This window comes from Capsella rubella, unplaced genomic scaffold, assembly GCF_000375325.1.
Source record: "Capsella rubella cultivar Monte Gargano unplaced genomic scaffold, Caprub1_0 scaffold_6, whole genome shotgun sequence".
Lineage (NCBI taxonomy): Eukaryota > Viridiplantae > Streptophyta > Magnoliopsida > Brassicales > Brassicaceae > Capsella > Capsella rubella.
The window spans coordinates 2,475,425-2,495,060 of NW_006238918.1; the positions used below are offsets into that span (position 1 = coordinate 2,475,425).

Below are 19,636 nucleotides of genomic sequence, written 5' to 3' on the forward strand. Positions count from 1 at the left end.
AAACAGGTATTGGAAAATATATGATTTCTTTAAAAATTTTACATCACAAGAAAGATTCATGAACAACGTTTCTGTATCACAAATTCACAACTTCTCTGTTTTTTTAACTCAAATATTGTATTTTAAAGCTCAAAGACTAGCCTTCAACAGCTTGTGAAGATGTGGGTTTGCTCTGAGTCTTCTTCTTCTGAGATGCTCTGTCGTTATCTTGAAGTGAGATTACAGTTTCAAAAGCACCGACCAGTGCTTTAACCTTACTCTTCCTCACTTCTTCAAGCTTATTCACAGTCTCTTCAATCACATTATTGAAAAGAGTCTGCAACTTCTTCTTCACTTCCACTTTTCTATGCCTCAATACAACCTTCTCTCTTTTACCTTCGCCATTAATCTTCCCAATACCTTCTCTTTTATCTTTCATGTTCTTCTTCTTCTTGTTTACATCACTTCTGAGTTTTGGTTCTTGAACAATTCTCTTTTTGAATCTGATCGATGTCGCAGTGGAATCATCTGGTTTTGATTCAAGAATTTTCCCTTTCTTGAAACTTGTCAGCTGCTTCGTTGCAGGAGGAGGAGGAGTAACCTTTAAACCAATCCTCTTCGGCCTAATAATCTTGCTTTCGGTCGTCGGATTAGTAACAAGATTTGCAGAACCAGTTTCTTTCTTCACAGACAATCCAGTCTTGGACCTGGAAGTAGTCTGCCTTGTTGGCTTAGGATCTGATTTCGTAACCGGTGATTTTTTAACCTCCTCCGAGGATGGGGACAAAGACGGTGATAGGCTAAGACTTTTCTTTTCGGTGCTTCTTAAGATTTTCTTCTCAGCAGATTGCTGAATCTCACTCTTAAAACTTGTGATGCTCTTCTTCTTCTTCTCAATACTTGATTCAACAACATACAATGTCTTCTCCACTGCATCATCAACTCTAACTGGTTCATCAATTTTCGTCTTCTCTTTGTTCTTCAGATTCTTCGAAAGATCCTCTTTAGAACTCTTGATCTCACTTATCCTTGAAACCTTCTTAACATCAGGAATTGTCTTCTTCATTACATCATCACATCTAACTGGTTCAGCAGTCTTCGTCTTTTCTTTATTCTTCAGATTCTTCAAAAGATTTTCTTTAGAACTCTTGATCTCGCCAATTCTTGAAACTTTCTTAGCATCAAGATTTGTCTTCTCCATTAAATCATCACATCTATCCGGTTTATCAATCTCTGTCTTCTCCAATGAATCATCACATCTATCCTGTTTATCAATCTCTGTCTTCTCTTTGTTCTTCAAGTTCTTCGAAAGATCCACTTTAGAACTCTTGTTGTCGCTGATCTTTGAAACCTTCTTAGCATCAAGATTAGTCTTCTTGACCATTCTTACAACAGCTGAAACATTTGGACTAGTACTCTTGGTTTCACTCCTTTTAACGTGAAGACCATCACAAGATTTGACAACCTCATCACTAGCAGCTTCTTTCTTTGCAACCCGCAATGGTGACTTGTCCGATTTAAAAACATTTCCCAACGACTTCCTCAAAGGCTCACCTTTCCCCAAATCTCCACTTTCAACATTCTTTTTCTGAACCAACTTCCATGGCTTGACCAAATCCTCCTCACGCCTCTTCCCATGCTTACAAAGATCATGAGTCGAACTCGTCTGGTTCCCACGGTAACGGGTTTGAATCTGAGGTTTGCCTGCTCGTTTATCCAATGCTCCAGTCGAGCACCGTCTCAAATTCACGTGATTGGTCTCTGCAGCTGGAAGCAGAACATCATCTCCTTGGACTTCCTCGTCCATAAGAGGGATAGTTTCCACAGAGATCTCCAAGGGGTTTGCATCATCCAAACAACACTTGTCATCAACTTGTGAAATATTCTCCTCAGACATTGCAACTTATTACAACAACTGCAGAAAACACAAAGATGTACAGATTCATCAAAATCTCCGAAATTTTGAGAAACTTCAGAATCATTTAAACAAGACACATATATTGATTTGATCAGTGTATATCGATCCTAGTTTCTGTGATTTGGAACCACGTTGAAAACGTAATAGAAAATGAAAAGTCTACCAAAAATTGAATCTTTGGTTCCACCATCAATAAATAAGCAATCACATCAAACACCCAACAACAACAAAAAATCGAAATTTAATCATGACTCAGTTCAATATCTAAACCGATGAACACAAACAGAACAAAAAAAAGAGGCAGATTTGGTTTATGATCTCAAAGTTCTGATCAAGAACGGAGTAGTAACAGTAGAGTAACACAGTTTCAAAGAATATTACAACGAAGAAGAAGTCAACTGTAATGAAAAATGTGAGATACAAAATGAAAAGATGATACCTTTAAGATCACCCACCTCTTTGAAAACTGAAGAGTGATTAGAGATTTTCAGAAGAAAAGGAAAGAAAAAAAAAAAAACAAGACAGATAGAAAGTTAGATTTGATATTTAGAAGAAGGAGACGAAAAAATGAGGTCAACAAATCTTTAATTTAGGGAAAGAGAGGGAAGATGAGAATCTTTTGACATCCCTTTTTTTTTATTTGTTTTTCTTTTTCTAAAAGTTTCAGTTTTGGAAAAATATTATTAATATAGACGACAAATAAGATTTATGTAAATGAATCAAAGTGAATAACAACAACACATTAATTAATCAGTCATACATGTTTAAAGATTTATAAGTATACGAATGAATTGAACTCAAAAAGTATTATTATGGTAACAAAACAATCTCTAAGTTATCGTATAAATCTCATAGTAGTCCCATACATATAATAAGGTATAAGTTTAAATATTAAAAGCAAAAATAGGTTTTGAGGGAGGGAGGGATCGGAGAAGGTCTTTTTGTATTTTTCTAAGGGAATGATGCTTTCCGCGATGGACCGACTTTGGATTCTTTTGATTTTATATATTTATTCATATTGAACCAGAAAAAAGATAAGATCTAGATTGCTGAAGTTGCTCACTCCCAAAAAAAGAACAGAGATGCTCTAAAATTATTTCTAATAATTCGTGCCAATAATTTTTATATACAATCCAAATAACACTACTTTTATGTGTGAGTAAAGTACTAAAGTGTATACACCTAAATTAAACCACACTGAAAAATGAGGATTATTTGATGGGAGTTTCGGAAAAAAAAAAAAATTAGCATGTTACAATGAAAATTCAGATGGCCGTAAGAAATTATTTCGATCAAATGTAAAACCAAATTATAATAATGTGCTTATGCCAAGCCCTATCAAAAAAACAAAGACCATCAGTCGACTCGATCATTCAAAACTAATTATCCAAGATGCGTTTTTCAAAAGCCCAATTACGAGAAAGCTTAGGCCTTATATGACCAAAGGCCCAAACTTTTAATTTCCAGTTGCTGATTCTAGAGAGAGAAAAAAAGAAATTGACAAAAAAAATGTATATTATGTGGTCATCCTAAATAGAAAAGTAGCTTACCAAACAATTCCCCAAAAGACTTTTTCTATATTGCGTGGCCCGTAAATTAAAAAAATGGTTAGAGAATATTAGCAAAACTTGGATAATAACATTGAGAAATACTTTAGATATATAATAAGTAGGTTGGTCAAAATAACAACTGATAACCACTAAAAATAAAATGTCTTTAAAACCATTAAATAAGAAACAAAACAATATGGTGACCAAAAAAAAAAAAAAAAAAATAAGAAACAAAACAGTATAGCAATTTGAAACTTGAAAAGTGACAAATCTCATTTTACAATCTCTTAAATATGAGAGTGAGTAAAGGTTTAAAGGGATAGATATGTTATACAGCTGGTTGATTCTGATAAAAGCATGACACATGGCAAATGATACTGACTCAAACAAAATACATGTCTTGGAGTGACAAACATATGCACCGACTCGAACCACCTCCCCCCTAGCTTCCACCAGTTGTTACCATTCCTTTACCAAATTCTTCTTTCTTTCTTTCTTTCTGACACCACTTGTTTTTTCTTTCTTTGCGATCTATCCTTTTTTTTTTTTTTTTTAATTGTGTTATTTTTCTAATCTGGATTTTCCCTTTTTAGTTATTTTAGTAGCAAACAAATAGTAAATATTCTCTTTAAGATCTACTCCTGTTTATGTAATGTTCCCTAGATTTAAGATATTTATTTGGTTTATACGCAACTTGTGCTTGGAATTTTTTCTAAAGTAGAATAGTTGAAAGTGACTTTCTTTTTTGTAGATTTTTGAATTTGTATTTGAAAAGTCACGAGATGAAACCAAAACAACATACACTTTAATGACTTGGAAGTTTTCCAGATTGCCTAATACTGTCGTAGTTAATAAGTTTTATTGGTTTTGAATTGTGAATGTACAAATAGTTTTATAAATAAAAACTCGATTAGTAAGTAAAAAAGAGGGGAAAAGTAAAAAGCAAAAAAGGCAAAAGAATAGCAACAGATTTGTTTTTATTTTAATTAAATATATTTGTCCACCAAATTCGATCTTACTTGTTTGCGAAGAGATGCTTAAACTCGTTTTGTATTCTGTTGTTAACCAACATCAATTCTAACGAGAGAAAAAAAAATAAGTTAAAGTGGTAGAAAGCTCATGTTTCAAGAGAGAAGGAGGTTTAAGACTCATCAAGTTGCACCAAACTCCATCATCATAAATATATATATATATATATATTACCAAATAACCAAAACACAAAATTTTGGAAAGAAGAATATTAATTAGTATATCGAGCAAGTGAAATTTAGGGAAAGCCGACAAACTAAGATCACCTACCCCATCAGATTGTTCTCATGTAAAGTGTGTATCATCTAAGGCTCATTGGCTCAACAACAATCACATAATCAACTCTATATCCAAAGTCCAGATTCTTACAGCTGCCCTTTTTTTTTGCTTCAGAGTCAGATTTTCTCCATTGAAGCTGGATTCTCAGGTCAGTTCTTCGCTTCTTTTTATCTCTATCTGATGATCCCGTTTTAGCTTTTTTTTTTTCACTTTTAGTTCCCAGTCCCAGAGTTTTTGAGTTTCGAGTTTCGATCTCCGACAATTACTTTTATGTTTATGAGTTGATTTTTAATCCATATATATATTAATTAAGAACTGTAAAGAGAGATTTTTTCATTATCATTACTTGAGAAATTTTGAATCGGTTGTCATCATCGTCATCCTTCTTTTGACTCCTGTCCAATTTTCTTTTCCATTTTTTAATTTTTCATCCTGGTCGGACATTAAACCCGATGCTCATCTATTGGTTATGAGCATGTGTCAATGACTAATTAATTACTTTATTAATTATTATTAAGTTTAAGTAGATAAGCTAATTGAATTGTAAAACCTATATTACTCTTTTTTTTTCATGTTATAAACCTTTTCCAGACGCAAGCCTTTCTCTGTAATCACTTCCTTGTTCTGGAAATTTCAGAGGTTAGCCTTTTTCCATGTTGTCAGCAAAAAAAAGGTTCTTTTTTTTTCCTTCCTTCTTCTTGAATGGGTTAATTTAGTACTTTACACATAACTCTCTGGTTATTATCATATAGATAAAATACATAATAAAGTTTATTCCTTTCTCTATAATTTTTTCACATGCAAGCCTCTCTCTGTTGTGATCACTTGCTTGTTTTCTGACAATTGCAGAGTGTTAAGTTCTGTTTTTTATATTTCTAATGTTTTTAGTCTTTCCTTCTTCTTGGTTTGGCTTATTAGAAAAGTTCAGTTTTTTTTTTTTACAGGAGGAAAGCTAGAAACTAAAGTTGAGAGCTTTGGATGGTGAAGCTAAAAAACAATACAATGGCCTTCAGAGTTTGTTTATTTTTCATCTTGAGTTGTCTTCTTCTAGTTCCAGAGACAACCATGGCTCAAGAAATGAAGCGTGTATCGATCGTTGTTGAAGGAGCTCGTCGAGTCTCTGAGACCGACGAGAACTTTGTCTGTGCGACATTGGACTGGTGGCCACATGACAAGTGCAACTATGAACAATGTCCTTGGGGATACTCTTCAGTTATCAACATGGTAATAGCAAAATTAGAGAAAAGGATTCACCTTTCGGTCTTTAATTACTATTAGTCTCTTCATAATGTCTGCAGTTGCAATTGAAATTTTCTTATTTTTCTGAATGTTTTACAGGACTTAACTCGACCCCTTCTTTCTAAAGCTATTAAAGGTTTGTACCTCATGGACCAAAAATGTTAATGCCTTTGCTTTGTGTGTTGTTGATTTCTGAAACTTCCAGGGATTTTGGTATTTGTATTTGTTTAGCTTTCAAGCCGTTGAGGATAAGAATTGGCGGTTCACTGCAAGATCAAGTTACTTACGACGTAGGAAATCTCAAAACTCCTTGCCGTCCATTCGGGAAAATGAACAGCGGTTTGTTTGGGTTCTCTAAAGGATGCTTGCATATGAAGCGATGGGACGAGCTCAACAGTTTCCTAACTGCAACCGGGTAAGCCTTTGGTTTTGGTCTAGTTTCATTAAGGTTCACATTCTTCTCTTTAGAAGAATCTTGAGTTAGTTGTGTTTTTCTTCTTTCTGTTGCGTAGAGCTGTAGTGACTTTTGGTTTAAACGCTTTGCGTGGGAGGCACAAACTGCGCGGAAAGGCGTGGGGTGGGGCGTGGGATCACGTTAACACTCAAGATTTCATAAACTACACAGTCTCAAAGGGTTACGCTATTGATTCTTGGGAATTCGGTAACAATTAAACTTTTGAAGTGTCGCCTTCTTTTACTCAGTTTTTTTTTTCTCAGCTTTCCTTGTACTCGGTTTAGGAAACGAGCTCGCGGGAAGTGGGGTTGGTGCGAGTGTGAGCGCAGAACTTTACGGGAAAGACATGATTGTACTTAAAGATGTAATCAACAAAGTTTACAAAGATTCCCGGTTAACCAAGCCTAAACTTGTGGCTCCTGGAGGATTCTATGAAAAACAATGGTACACCAAACTTCTTCAAATCTCTGGTCCCGGTGTTATTGACGTTGTGACTCATCATATGTACAATCTTGGTTCAGGTATGGTTTGATAGAAGATAAATGAAATCAACTCAAAGCCATTGCTTCAAAATCTATTACTGTGTGTAGATAGTTTTCTGAGGATTTCTCTGCCTTCTCTGTTTGAATCTTTCAGGAAATGATCCTGCGCTGGTGAAGAAGATAATGGATCCGAGTTTCTTAAGTAAGGTATCTGAAACATTCAAGGACGTGAACCAGACAATTCAAGAACATGGACCGTGGGCTTCTCCTTGGGTTGGAGAATCTGGTGGAGCTTACAATAGTGGTGGCCGTCATGTTTCAGATACATTCATAGATAGCTTCTGGTAAAACAACCGATTCTTGATTTTTTCCCCTGGCTTTCCTATTACCCCAAGAATGAACTAAAAGAAGCTTCTTTGGATCTAATGTTCATTAAGGTATCTAGATCAGCTTGGAATGTCGTCAAGACTCAACACTAAAGTTTACTGCAGACAGACTCTGGTTGGAGGGTTTTACGGCTTGCTCGAAAAAGGAACGTTTGTTCCAAATCCGGATTACTATAGGTGAGAGTCCCTAACCAAATCCGGCCTCTTAAGTTTTAGGTTATGGTTGATTTGATCATGAAGTTTTATCTGATTTTTTTTGTGTGAATTTTTATTTATTGATTGGGACAGTGCACTGCTTTGGCATCGTTTAATGGGCAAAGGGGTCCTTGCGGTTCATACAGATGGACCACCGCAGCTACGGGTTTATGCACATTGTTCAAAAGGAAGAGTGAGTTGCTCATTTCATCTTTTAAATCTCGGTTTCCGAATGTTAGTTTTTGGTTATAATTTGCTTCAAATGCTTTGGTTTTTTTCTTGGTTATAGGCGGGTGTCACATTGCTTCTGATAAATCTAAGCAATCAATCAGATTTTACAGTTAGTGTCAGCAATGGCATAAATGTGGTTTTGAACGCGGAACCAAAGAAGAAGAAGTCATTGTTAGATACTTTGAAAAAACCATTTTCTTGGATTGGAAGCAAAGCTTCTGATGGGTATTTAAACAGAGAAGAGTATCATCTGACACCAGAAAACCGTGAGTTGCGGAGTAAAACAATGATGTTGAATGGTAAACCGTTAAAACCGACAGCAACAGGAGATATCCCGAGCCTTGAACCGGTCATCCGTGGTGTGAACTCTCCGATTAACGTCTTGCCGTTGTCGATGGCGTTCATTGTGTTGCCTAATTTTGATGCTTCTGCTTGTTCATGAAATGAATGGCTCTTTCTCTCTTTTTACTTATTGAGAAAAAAAAAAGTATTAAAAAGAAAAGTAAAAGATGTAATTCTTTTGGTAATTGTATCTATTGATGGTAATAAATGGTACAAATTTCTATTTCAAATATATTCAACTGTTTCAAGGACCTACCGTGTAGGATCATTGAAATAGGATCATTGAAATCAAAGGCAAATCAAGAAGGGGGAACACCAATAGTCTCCACTTTTCAAGCTTTAACCGCATTCATATAAAGATGCAAGTAACGATCAAGAAACTCGTTGCAGTTTTTCCGCTAACAATAGAACGAAACTGGATCCACCATTGTCTTGGAGCTATTTTGGTAACTGTATTTCAGCTATAAGGTCGACGACGACCGTGACATCAGGTGAACTGCTGGAAAAATGATTTAGGATGGGCCGCTTTGAAAATGCATCAAGCTGTGAGCGGGAACACTAGTGAGGGGATCATCTGATGTGAAATCATCTTTTATTTTCCATTTGGAAACACTTGTGGGAGCGATGGTTGTTCACGTTGGAAGCTCACCGCGGTTTAAGATGTATGAATGCGAGTTTTGGGATGGGAAAAGCGGTTGCGGTTAGAAGCGGTTATGGCTGTAAGTTTGATGGGAAGATATCAGCTTATCCGGGAAGAGAAGGAGGAGCAAGCATAGATTTGGAAGTAAGTCTTGTCCCAGAGTTTATGGAAGCTTTGGAATCAGACCAAGAGTTCATGTCCCTAGTCTCTCCTTCTTCTTCTTCTTCTTGAGAGAGATGCATATATGGGGGCTTCCAGGATTTGCTTCACGGTGGGAAGAGTGTTTACTGAAACTTGGGTTGAAATCATTCATTTCATTTTATGCGTGTTATTATTTGATTACAAGATTAATACAAAACTAAATAAAACTTAATGTTGTTCAGTTAGAACAAAGAGCATATATACGATCACATCATTGATGACTGATGACCAGCACATCAAATAATAATGCATATTGGATATGATGACATCATGGATGATGATATCTATCTATAGTTATTCACTTATTCTATTCCCATTTTTTTTTTTTTTTTTTAAACATATTTTTGGATTGTTATATAAAGGTAGTAAGAAAATTTTTTAAAAAGGTAAGCAAACGAAAGAAACATTGGAAAAGCCAAAAGAAGCAAAATATTATCTTGAGAAAGAAAAAAATAAAAAAAATGTCTTCTCCTTGTTCCTCTTCTTCTTCATCATCTTCATCGGAAGTAAAGATCATATCAAAATGCTTCGTGAAACCCAAGACCCTCCCTGAAAAATGGAAAGAGCCATACCATTTTGCACCATTGGATCATTTCGTTCTCACAATCCATTACATCCAAAAGGGTCTTCTCTTTCTCAAACCATCGTTTCCTGAATCTGGCGATGATGCAAAAGAAGACTTCATGCAGACTTTACTAGAGAAGCTCAAAGACTCGCTTGCCACGACACTTGTCCATTTCTATATGCTCTCTGGTCGCCTCTCGTCTTTGAAATCCGAAAGTCAAACATCTCACTCAGTGTTTGTGGATTGCAATAACAGTCCTGGTGCTGGATTCATCCATGCTGAATCAGATCTAAGTGTCTCAGACATTGTTGGGTCCAAGTATGTTCCTTTGGCTGTTCATTCTTTCTTTGATCATCACAAAGCCGTGAACCGCGATGGTTACACCATGAGTCTCTTATCAGTCAAGGTACATTTGACTCATTCTTGTATCTCCCAATCATATTATTCATATACATGAACAGATTTGTAGTAACAAAATACTAATGGTTTATAGTAGTAGTGTCTTGTCGGATTCTAAGTCTGAATCTTTTTTTCTTTTCCGGATGTATAGGTAACAGAATTGGTAGATGGAGTGTTTATAGGATTGTCAATGAATCATTCGATTGGAGATGGAAGTTCCTTCTGGCAGTTTTTCAACTCTTTTTCCGATATCTTCAATTCACAAGAAGACACCACTGATAACAACAACAACAACAAATTGCTCTGTCTCAAGAATCCTCCAATCTTTCGTCATGTGTCCGGTCCAATGTACAGCCTTCCCTTCAGTGAACCTGATGAGTCCATTAGTTTTTATGAAACTCCGGTTTTGAAGGAGAGGATGTTCCATTTCTCATCAGAGACAGTGAGGTGGCTGAAATCAAAGGCGAATCAAGAATGTGGAACGACAGAGATCTCTTCTTTTCAGTCGCTAACCGCATTCATATGGAGAAGCATTACAAGAGCAAGAAAACTACCAAACGATCAAGAAACTACTTGCAGGGTTGCTGCTGGCAATAGATCAAGAATGAATCCACCACTGCCACCGAATCACTTTGGGGTTTACGTTTCTCATGTGAAAACGACTACGACGATTGGTGATTTATTGGAGAATAACTTTGGATGTGCTGCTTTGAAGCTGCATCAAGCTGTATCCGAACACACTATCGAAAAGATCACTTACGAATTAGATAGATTGTTGAAGTATCATATAACGTTGGAAGAGTATCGAATGTCCAGTTTGAACATTGTTCACATGGGAAGCTCTCCAAGGTTTAACAAGTATGGATGCGAGTTTGGGATGGGAAAAGCGGTTGCAGTTAGAAGCGGTTATGGCGGTAAGTATGACGGGAAGGTTTCAGCTTATCCAGGAAGAGAAGGAGGAGCAAGCATAGATTTGGAAGTGTGTCTACTTCCGGAGTTTATGGAAGCTTTGGAATCAGATCAAGAGTTCATGTCTCTTGTTTCTTCTTCTTCCTCCTGATCCTATTCATATTTCCAGACACAAAACTCAAGTTGTTGCCTATTTCAGACTTGAAGCTTTGGAATCACATATTTTAACTACTGTCTTTGCTTGTTTACTCTCACAGTATTCTGCAGTAGTTAAAATGTTTCAACTTCACTAAGATCAGAACTAAAATATTGAAATCTATGTTTGACTTTAAAGCAACAAATCCATCAGAAGAATGGAGGAGCTGACGAGCTTGGTTATGAATAGAGTTCTGGCTACTTTTACTTCCGGAGTAAACGGCGAGCCCGTTGGTTTGATTGGTTGACTCTGTAGTTAAGCTCTTCAACATCGTCATGAAGATGATCCAGTCCATGGTTTTGCCTGCAGTTTGCAATTTTAAACCAGTTTTATCAAGGAAGAAATGAGGAAACTCTCAGAGAATGTATAGAGAGAGAGTTGATAGAAAATATGAGAGACAACCTTTGGATTTCCGTTCCCATGTCCAATGCCATATTCTTCAGCTCGCCAAGAAGGTCGCTCAAATCTGAAAGGCCTTCATCTTGTTTTGCTCTCTCCATCTGTTCACACAGCATGATTCTTAGAATCTTGGTAAACCAAAAAGACAAAGTTTGCAACCCAAGAAGGTAAGGGAGAGAATCCAAACCTCTATTTTCTGATAAGCATCAGCTGATTCGGGGAGCGTATCACGGGTTCTTGACTGTGGTTTGGGTAAATGGTTCAGCCCCAGCTTTTCCCTAGTCTCAGAATGGTTGTTAACTCTTCTTCTCTTGGGGGAATCACCTGCTCGGTAAAAAAAATGAAGAGTTAGATAAAGTAATAAGCAAAAGACTCAGTGCGTAGAAGTGATCAGGCAAAGAAGAGTGTGAGTAAACCTTTAGTTATGACAGGACCAGTTACGGAACGAGTCTTCTTTGGTTTCCAAGTCCTTGAAAAAATGCCTCCGAGGCTTCCAAGAAGCTTCTCACCCTGAAACCAAAACACAAAAAAGATACAATAAGGATCAACACCAAGAAAAGCTCAACACTCATCTTTTTCTCATATCTCACCCGAGAAAGATCATGATCGATGTCAACCGTCTTCTGGTGTGTTCTCATGATCTGTTCGCCTTGCTCATTCAACATGACTAAAGTCCTAGAAGAATCAGATCTAATCTCTTCAGCTACTTTCAAACACCCTTGTACGGTTTTAGTTGTTTCATGAGACTGGTACAGAGCGTAGCTCTCAAGCTCCTGAACCGTTGTCTGGTTCTCCTTCTCCAGAACTCCATCATTCCTGTACCGGGTCTTTGCATCCAGTGGCTTCAACGATGAAGTGACTCTTTTATCAACCTCTTCATCATCATCATCATCATCAAAAGGGTTCAAGCTAAACTTCTTAGGAGCCATAGAAAGTAGGGTTGATGCGAAATCCTAATTGTATGAGAGAAGCCAAAACTAAGATTGTTATTGATTTATAATTCGAAATTATACTCAACTTTGAAGTTGAACAAAAGCAAGAACAAGGATACACAAATTTTTAACTGCTATCGCTCTTGATCCAATGATCCGTTAGTAAGATCAATCAGACCGTAGACCTAAATCGACTTGGACGGTTACCAAAAAACAAAAAAAAAAACCCAAAATTGTACCTGGGAGATTGCAGAGAAGAAGAAGCAGATTGAGAGGTTCCGATGATGAAAGGAAAAAAAAGATTGATAGCAGTCAGCAAGAAGAGGATTTTCAACAAGTTCGAATTTTCAAAATCCGTTAAAGAGGAAACAGACGAGAGAAACTTTAGCGAATTATTATTATTTTCTTTTTAAACAATTGTTGGAAAATAAACAACAATAAATCTAACAGGGGTAAATTATTTTTGTTTTCTTTGGATAATAAGTACGTTAAAAGAAAAGAAAAGAAAAAGATATTAGATTTAAAACTTTGGGGATAATACATACAGTATGTACATAATTTTACCAATGTGAATACGTATTTAGTTTTGTTTTTTATTGGATAACAATTTCAATTTTTGCAGATACGATAATTATTGAGACTTTGTGAAAACACATCAAAGAAAATACACTCGCAAAGATGAGTTATTACTATTCTTCATCTGGACATCAGAGCTAAACCAATAATAATACTTTCGACGGACTTCGATTTTTATGTTCCAATCCAAGCAACTATGTACACTCAAATGAAAAATGAAAAATGAAAAACATGAATAATCTAAAGCTATTTATATCCTTAACCCAATCATCTTTTGTTTGTGCGTCGACACACTTCAAGCCTCTGGGCTTTCTCATCACCAGCCAAATGCGCAATCCGTCTATCAGTTACTTGAGCAGTTGCTACGCCCACTTTCAATGGAAAATCCATGTGTGAGACTCAGAAGTGTGAAGATAAGGTGAACTGTGTAATAAAGCTAAACACCAAAGCTCAAAGACATTTTCATAACTCAGGAAGAGGTAGCATCATAGTGGAAGATCTCTTGTTTGTCTCTCTCTTGATCTTCACAACAGAGGAAATAATGAGCAGTTAGACTCCATTTCCACATACTCAACCAAAAAGACAAGGAAGCATAATCACATAACTACTACCTGTGATTCTAGCTCGGCTATTCTTTGTAATGATGCTTGTTCTATGCACACACGGCGTTTGCGTTCCTCATCAAGCAAACATGTCATCTTATACCTTAATTCAGCCATTTCTTGCGTAAGGTCTTCTGCTTCGTCCTTTGCCTTCAGTTTCTCCTGTTTCAATTCTTCCTGCACATACCACATAATGGCAGGTAAACTAGTTGGACCACAGTATTTTCTACCAAAGACAGTGAGTAGAATTCCAAAGTTTGTCAAAAGTACTTTGAGTTGCTTCACTAGATCTTCCTGCTGCTGTATCTGTTTTGCCATACCCTCCATTTTATCAATCGAATTGAAATTCTGAGAAAGTTCTATTTTCTTGATGATTGCATCGAAACTGTTCCTGTGAGACACAAAACAAACATTATTAGGAACAGGGATAGCTCAATGTGATGATGTAATAAATAAGTCTTAAACTGGAACTTACCGAACTTCATTGGACACGGGAAGCACATGGCTCAATTCAGCGAAGAAGCACCCTGCATTGAGAGGCTGTTCATCTTCACTTTCTAATTGTTCTTTAATACTTTGAAAGAAATCTTTGATACTCTTTTCAGAGGCAGTAAATTTCTTCCTCAGCTCTTCATTTTGCTTCTCAAAACATTTGACATTATCTTGTGCCCTTTGAGACTGAAACTGGAACTCCTCAATGAGTCCTTTTAATTGATCTTTTTCTTGGATACTTTCTTCTTGAATTTGCATTGCATCAACAAGTGCTTGCTCCAACGTTGTAATATCAAGCTTCATGCTTTCTATTTCGCACAAGGACTCTAATGTTAAGGATGAGATTGCCTCCTCCAGTTTCTCTATGGAAAGAGACGAACTCTGTAGCTCTGATTCTTTGTTCTCGAGTTCTTGTAACAACAACAAATGCTCGGATTTAGACATGCACAAGTCCTCTCTCAAACAATTAACTTCTTCTTCCAAATTCCTTGATTCAGCTAATTTGAATTCAAGATCGTGCAGATGGTCATTGAGATAGTTCACTTCCTTGCTTCTGAAAATGAGCTGATCTCGCAAGTAATCTAACAAGGACAAGAATAGTATATGCTGAGACTAACTAGTTCAGAAAGATATAACTTGTGTAGCTCAAGATGAAAATTACCAATTTCTTTGTAGCAATTCAACAACTCTTTCTCCATCGTCTGAATTCTTGCAGAGTCTTCTAAGCGAGATTCCAATAATGACTTTGTATGGAGTTCCAACCTCTGTAGTAAAGAGAAAAAATGATGTCCACAAAGTCAAGCAAGAGAGACAACGAGAAAAACAGCTTCCCTGAAATGTTCATATTAAACAAGAAGTAGAATTTACTCTGACTAGTTCGATACTATGAGGCTGCGATTCTCTCAGCATGTCCTTCTCTTTCCGTAGCTGCCAATAACAAATCAAAGAACAAAAAAAAAACTTCATGGATCTAAGAGTCATTAGAATGAATATATGACTCCAAACTTTCACGAAGATAAGTATATGTTTACCTCCCTGCGCCTTGTCTCAATCTGCAGAAGTTCTTCAACATCAACCGAGTTCTCACAATCACTTCTGGAACTACAACCCGAGCTACTGCTTCCCGAGAAACTTCCAGAGCAACTCGACATTTAAAGACAGAAATCGCCACTGCCAAGGCAATGAATCATTAGCAACAGAAACCTATAGAAACACTTTCTGCATTACAACTAACTTCACACAAATCCAATCCCTAAATCAAATTAGAAACTTTCGTTGAGCTTATTTTTCCCACATAAATCAAAATTACGCTATTAAAAAAAAAAAAAACACTTGAATAGCTAAATGAGAAAGTAGAGAAACGTCAACTTCACAAGTCCAGTTTATCCGCTAAAATTAGATGAAAGGCCTTGTTGCCCCTCTACCCGATTCCTTTGAAGTAATTAAGGAAAACAAAGCTATACATACCACTTAGAGATATAGCCAATTTCAACAACGACGAACAAAATCGCAACCCAGGAACAAAACTGATGAACGTCAATACATATACGGATATACACACGATTACAAGCGAAATAAACGTTTACCTCGAAACGCAATTCTGATTCCGACGACGAATTTGATCGGAGCAACGATTATTTTTTGAATTTGATGATCCTCCTCCAATTATTTTTGTCTCTCGGTTTCTTCGAAACGATGCCAGACTAGACAAGATGAGTAAAAATGACTTTGTTTTAAAAAACGAGAACCGGGTCTATCCGACTGGGTCGGGTCAGGTCGGTTCGGGTGGGGCAAAACTAGTAGTAGTAGTAAGGAAATTTAGCACTAGGACACCGTCTTCAACTTTCTTATTGCGTTTTGACACCGTTTCCATCCAAGACACCCTTTTGGATTGTGATTTGACAAAAAACTCCTTATGTAAACTTATCAACTCTTTTGGTAACATTGTTTTACGGTTCACGTGCACCCACCAACAACTGGTTTTTTTTTATTACTTATATCTTTTAATTATAATAATAATAATATTAATAATAAAAAACTCTCATCCATCAACACCCAGAAAAATCCCTAGATCCCCTCTTCATCTTCTACAATCAACATGTTCAATCCATTTCAAATTAAAAGAGCTTACTTTTTTTTACTGATCGATCAAACCCAAGGTGCCTCACAATCTCCCTAGTGCCACTTTCCCTAGTACCCTATTCGCCTTTTCTACTTCTCATCTTCTTCTTCTTACTCGTTGTTTACTTTTCTGGGTTTTTTGTTTTCTTAATTTTATTTTCTGGGTTCTTAATTTTATTTTCTTTATTTTTCTTACTCGTTGTCAATTATAAAGCTTTCACTTTCGAGTCCTAATTCCAAGAACAAAAAAAAGTGATAGAAATCCTTTTTATTTTTCATATGTAAAATATATAAAAATGAAAACACACGACATCCACGTGGACACCACTTGGTGGATAATGTACTGTTGACGACTAACTACAACATAGAAAAGAGAAAGAATATATATCGAATGAATTCATCTTTCACAACACAGTCGTTAACAAACTTGAAAGGGTGTTAATATGTAAGATTAGTCTTTAATAGGATGTTAATATGTAACATTCCCGATTTTTTACTCAAAACAATAAAATCTTGTTTCATTTTCTATATCTTTTAATACTAATCTCCATATTAGTAAATTGACCATTAATACTTACGTTTTTTAAATCTCACAAATATACAAACAAGCAAATTCATGACTCTAAAATTTTTTTCTCTTGTGAGAATAACGCTCATATGTATTATGTGTGAACAAGTAAAAACAATTGTCGATATATTCTACTTTTTGATTTTGATTAATGTTATCCATGAAACTTTGTATAGTCGAGATTACTTTTTATGTTCACCATATCGTAGCCTTTAAATCGAAGCCACTGAAGCGTAACCATCAAATTCAGACATTTCCACAAAGATACTCGGGATGAGAAAACAACATACATACTATTATATTCTAATTATTTCGTTGATACTAGTTTCTCCCTTCAATACAATGTTAAAACTACCTAAAATTGACTTAGATACTATGCTTGTTTTTTTTTATTGTTAGAAACCATCTAAGACTCTTATGTTAGTTTGATTTTCTCGGTATAGGCGTGTGTATGCAATATAGTGGATTTGTTTTTGTGGATACGTTCTTCCTGTTGCATGTGAGGTAACGTATTCTCTCTTTGTATTTTGGGTAACATATTAACCTTGCAAAGAGAACATAACGGGGCTCAAAAACATATGATCATTGTCAACAAGCAAACCCATGACTCACAAATCCTAAGAGAAAACTGTAATGTGTGAAACAGCTTAATGAAAATAAATATAAAATTATGACATCCATATGGACAACGCTTTGTGGATAAGCTACTATTGACGATATCGAAGCCAACCAGTAATATATGGTACTTGTATGAAATGGTAAGAGATTATAATGGGGATTAGTAAACACAGTTAACAAGCAAATCCATGACGCTAAAATCTAAAGAGAGAATTGTTCTCGTGGGAGAACAACACTTATACGTATAATGTATGAACAAGCTTAAAGAAAGTAGTCAAACAACAATCTTTTTATAATTTTGGTTTAAGGTTTAATTTTGATGTTCAATGTGTACAATTAAGTGTAAAGATAAAGTTTAATATGTATATTTTTGGTTTGGTAATGTAACAAAAATATATATATGTGACCATAAACAACTATCCATTTAACATTGACCATATACATAACCGAAATTGGATAATGTATACTATAGTTATATACTTAAACTATATTAAAATGGATCTTAAAACGTAAAGAAAAATAAATATAATACATTGTGCAAAAAAAGTTTAGATATTCTTTAGAAATAATTTATATAATTTGATTTTGAGAAAAAAAGAGGAGGAAAGATAAAAGAAAATAACAAAGGAGAAAAAAAAAAAAATTTCTCGAGAACAATAAGAAGAGAGAATAAGTAAGATATTTATGTATGTTTTAGAATAGAGGGTAATTCTGTCTTTATTTTTCTACTAGAGTGTAAAAGTATGCCAAAAACGGTATCCAAACATAGAATGGTGTTAGAGTGAAAGATAACACACACAAACGGTGCTAGAGTATAACATTATCTAGTAGTAATCATACCGGATAGTGAGTGAGTGAGATTAGTAAAGCAATCTAGTCATGGCAGTCGCAATACCTCAAGCCATTTCTCTAGCGAGGGTCGTCTTCCTCACCAAACCAATCCAAAGAGGGAGCTTCACCACCTTACAATCTAAGAATCATCGGAAGCCCATCCTCGTCTTCTCTCTCCAGCAGACTCAAATATCTTCTTCTCCCCTCACGACTCTCACATCCAAAACCCCTAATAAAGATGAGCAGCAGCAAAAGCTTTCCTTCACCATCGGCTACCTTATCGACTCATGTGGATTATCTCCAGATTCCGCCACCGTAGCAGCTCGTAAACTCTTACTAGATTCTCCGGAACGACCCAACACAGTTCTAAACCTTCTTCGTGACCATGGGTTCACCGCTGCTCAAATCTCTACTCTCGTTAAGAAACGTCCTGTTCTCTTATTAGCCAATGCTGAGTCAGTCCTCCTCCCCAAACTCAGTTTCTTCCTCTCCATCGGCGTCTCGAAATCTTTACTTGCTCGAACCTTAGCTTCTGATCCCACTATTTTGACTAGATCCCTTGTCAATCAGCTTATCCCTTCTTACAATTTCCTCAAGAGCGTGCTTGATTCCGACGAGAAGATCGTGGCGGCGTTGCGAAGGACGACTTGGGTTTTCTTAGAGGATCATACCAAGAATCTTGTACCCAACATCACCTACATGGCGGAGACTGGTGTGCCTCAGAAATGTATTCAGCTGCTTCTCACGCATTTTCCTGAAGCTGTGATGCAAAAGAGCCACGAGTTCCAAGCTATTGCTAAGCAAGCTCAAGAGATGGGCTTCAATCCTCAAAAATCAACCTTTGTGCTCGCGATTCACGCCCTTTCTGGGAAAGGAAACAAATCGATTTGGGACAAATGCTTTGAGGTTTACCAGAGATGGGGTTGGTCGGAAGCTGATATTATGTGCGCTTTCAAGAAGCATCCGCATTGTATGATGTTGTCTGAGAGGAAGATCAATAGAACAATGGAGTATTTTGTGAATGAGATGAATTTGGCGCCTAGATCTATCGCCCAGTGTCCTGTGGTGTTGTTCTTCAGTCTGGAGAAGCGGATTATCCCGAGGTGTTCGGTTACTAAGGTGTTGGTCTCGAAAGGGCTTATGAAGGAAGATTGGAGCTTGACTTCATTGTTGGTTCCGGTGGAGCAAGTGTTCTTGGAGAAGCTCGTCATCAAGTACGAAGAGGAGTTACCTGAGTTGATGGATGTGTATCAAGGATGCACCAAGCTCTGAGTTTTTGTTTTCGACTATTTCCGTTGTCAAATCTCATATGCTGGAAACTGAGAGACACGAATTTTTTTGGAAAGAGTTTAGTGTTATCCAATTTTTGTAGTTACAAATTTTAGTTGTACTCAAAGGGAAAATAATAATAGTAAGACATAAAATGATGAGAAGCAAAGCAATCCCAAAATGATCAGAAGCAAAGCAATAGGATACACTTTGACTCGAGAGTAGAATCATCTC

General features: G+C 36.3%; 6 protein-coding genes across 10 annotated transcripts; 3 read left to right on the forward strand and 3 right to left on the reverse strand.

The window, feature by feature from the left end:
- Positions 1–7: 7 nt before the first annotated feature.
- LOC17881672 (B3 domain-containing protein Os02g0598200) lies at positions 8–2,474 on the reverse strand. Of its 3 annotated transcripts, none has more exons than XM_023781490.1 (2): positions 2,353–2,474; positions 8–1,894 (listed from the first exon to the last, which is right to left on the reverse strand). In XM_023781490.1, the coding sequence occupies exon 2, from the start codon at positions 1,874–1,876 to the stop codon at positions 137–139; it is 1,740 nt and encodes a 579-aa protein (XP_023637258.1). In that variant the 5' UTR covers positions 1,877–1,894; positions 2,353–2,474; the 3' UTR covers positions 8–136. The 3 variants fall into 3 exon arrangements, with proteins under 3 accessions (XP_023637258.1, XP_006287366.1, XP_023637259.1); XM_006287304.2 differs by having other exon boundaries at positions 2,337–2,474; XM_023781491.1 differs by lacking the exon at positions 2,353–2,474 and adding an exon at positions 2,061–2,277.
- Positions 2,475–4,627: 2,153 nt separating this feature from the next.
- Positions 4,628–8,318, forward strand: LOC17882401 (heparanase-like protein 1). Of its 3 annotated transcripts, none has more exons than XM_023780945.1 (11): positions 4,628–4,903; positions 5,347–5,394; positions 5,700–5,979; positions 6,094–6,130; positions 6,226–6,409; positions 6,507–6,655; positions 6,733–6,969; positions 7,085–7,274; positions 7,368–7,493; positions 7,605–7,704; positions 7,801–8,318. In XM_023780945.1, the coding sequence occupies exons 3-11, from the start codon at positions 5,734–5,736 to the stop codon at positions 8,182–8,184; spliced, it is 1,653 nt and encodes a 550-aa protein (XP_023636713.1). In that variant the 5' UTR covers positions 4,628–4,903; positions 5,347–5,394; positions 5,700–5,733; the 3' UTR covers positions 8,185–8,318. The 3 variants fall into 3 exon arrangements, with proteins under 3 accessions (XP_023636713.1, XP_023636714.1, XP_006289223.2); XM_023780946.1 differs by lacking the exon at positions 5,347–5,394 and having other exon boundaries at positions 4,628–4,770; positions 4,870–4,903; XM_006289161.2 differs by lacking the exons at positions 4,628–4,903; positions 5,347–5,394 and adding an exon at positions 5,410–5,428.
- A 1,037-nt stretch (positions 8,319–9,355) lies between these two features.
- Positions 9,356–11,029, forward strand: LOC17884003 (uncharacterized acetyltransferase At3g50280). Its single transcript, XM_006287548.2, has 2 exons — positions 9,356–9,896; positions 10,041–11,029. The coding sequence occupies exons 1-2, from the start codon at positions 9,387–9,389 to the stop codon at positions 10,947–10,949; spliced, it is 1,419 nt and encodes a 472-aa protein (XP_006287610.2). The 5' UTR covers positions 9,356–9,386; the 3' UTR covers positions 10,950–11,029.
- Positions 11,030–11,065: 36 nt separating this feature from the next.
- LOC17881419 (SNAP25 homologous protein SNAP29) lies at positions 11,066–12,681 on the reverse strand. The gene is made up of 6 exons (XM_006286563.2): positions 12,565–12,681; positions 11,984–12,346; positions 11,810–11,903; positions 11,581–11,717; positions 11,397–11,494; positions 11,066–11,297 (listed from the first exon to the last, which is right to left on the reverse strand). Exons 2-6 carry the CDS (start codon positions 12,320–12,322, stop codon positions 11,198–11,200), a joined length of 768 nt encoding a protein of 255 aa, XP_006286625.1. The 5' UTR covers positions 12,323–12,346; positions 12,565–12,681; the 3' UTR covers positions 11,066–11,197.
- Positions 12,682–12,982: 301 nt separating this feature from the next.
- LOC17883085 (GRIP and coiled-coil domain-containing protein 2) lies at positions 12,983–15,765 on the reverse strand. Its single transcript, XM_023781712.1, has 8 exons — positions 15,582–15,765; positions 15,027–15,165; positions 14,863–14,922; positions 14,657–14,759; positions 13,979–14,576; positions 13,774–13,894; positions 13,513–13,680; positions 12,983–13,423 (listed from the first exon to the last, which is right to left on the reverse strand). The coding sequence occupies exons 2-8, from the start codon at positions 15,144–15,146 to the stop codon at positions 13,364–13,366; spliced, it is 1,230 nt and encodes a 409-aa protein (XP_023637480.1). The 5' UTR covers positions 15,147–15,165; positions 15,582–15,765; the 3' UTR covers positions 12,983–13,363.
- Positions 15,766–18,030: 2,265 nt separating this feature from the next.
- Positions 18,031–19,571, forward strand: LOC17881462. Its single transcript, XM_006289860.2, has one exon. It carries the CDS (start codon positions 18,182–18,184, stop codon positions 19,403–19,405), a length of 1,224 nt encoding a protein of 407 aa, XP_006289922.1. The 5' UTR covers positions 18,031–18,181; the 3' UTR covers positions 19,406–19,571.
- Positions 19,572–19,636: the final 65 nt, after the last annotated feature.

Coding starts and splice junctions, on each gene's coding strand:
- LOC17883085 (XM_023781712.1), bottom strand. CDS start 15,146: ATGTCGAGTTGCTCTGGAAGTTTCTCGGGAAGCAGTAGCTCGGGTTGT. Junction 14,923..15,026: donor TTGAGACAAGGCGCAGGGAG/GTAAACATATAC, acceptor TGTTATTGGCAG/CTACGGAAAGAGAAGGACAT. Junction 14,577..14,656: donor GAATTGCTACAAAGAAATTG/GTAATTTTCATC, acceptor TGTCCTTGTTAG/ATTACTTGCGAGATCAGCTC.
- LOC17881462 (XM_006289860.2), top strand. CDS start 18,182: ATGGCAGTCGCAATACCTCAAGCCATTTCTCTAGCGAGGGTCGTCTTC.
- LOC17884003 (XM_006287548.2), top strand. CDS start 9,387: ATGTCTTCTCCTTGTTCCTCTTCTTCTTCATCATCTTCATCGGAAGTA. Junction 9,897..10,040: donor TGAGTCTCTTATCAGTCAAG/GTACATTTGACT, acceptor CCGGATGTATAG/GTAACAGAATTGGTAGATGG.
- LOC17881672 (XM_023781490.1), bottom strand. CDS start 1,876: ATGTCTGAGGAGAATATTTCACAAGTTGATGACAAGTGTTGTTTGGAT.
- LOC17881419 (XM_006286563.2), bottom strand. CDS start 12,322: ATGGCTCCTAAGAAGTTTAGCTTGAACCCTTTTGATGATGATGATGAT. Junction 11,904..11,983: donor TCGATCATGATCTTTCTCGG/GTGAGATATGAG, acceptor TTTTGGTTTCAG/GGTGAGAAGCTTCTTGGAAG. Junction 11,718..11,809: donor TGGTCCTGTCATAACTAAAG/GTTTACTCACAC, acceptor TTTACCGAGCAG/GTGATTCCCCCAAGAGAAGA.
- LOC17882401 (XM_023780945.1), top strand. CDS start 5,734: ATGGTGAAGCTAAAAAACAATACAATGGCCTTCAGAGTTTGTTTATTT. Junction 5,980..6,093: donor ACTCTTCAGTTATCAACATG/GTAATAGCAAAA, acceptor AATGTTTTACAG/GACTTAACTCGACCCCTTCT. Junction 7,275..7,367: donor ACATTCATAGATAGCTTCTG/GTAAAACAACCG, acceptor ATGTTCATTAAG/GTATCTAGATCAGCTTGGAA.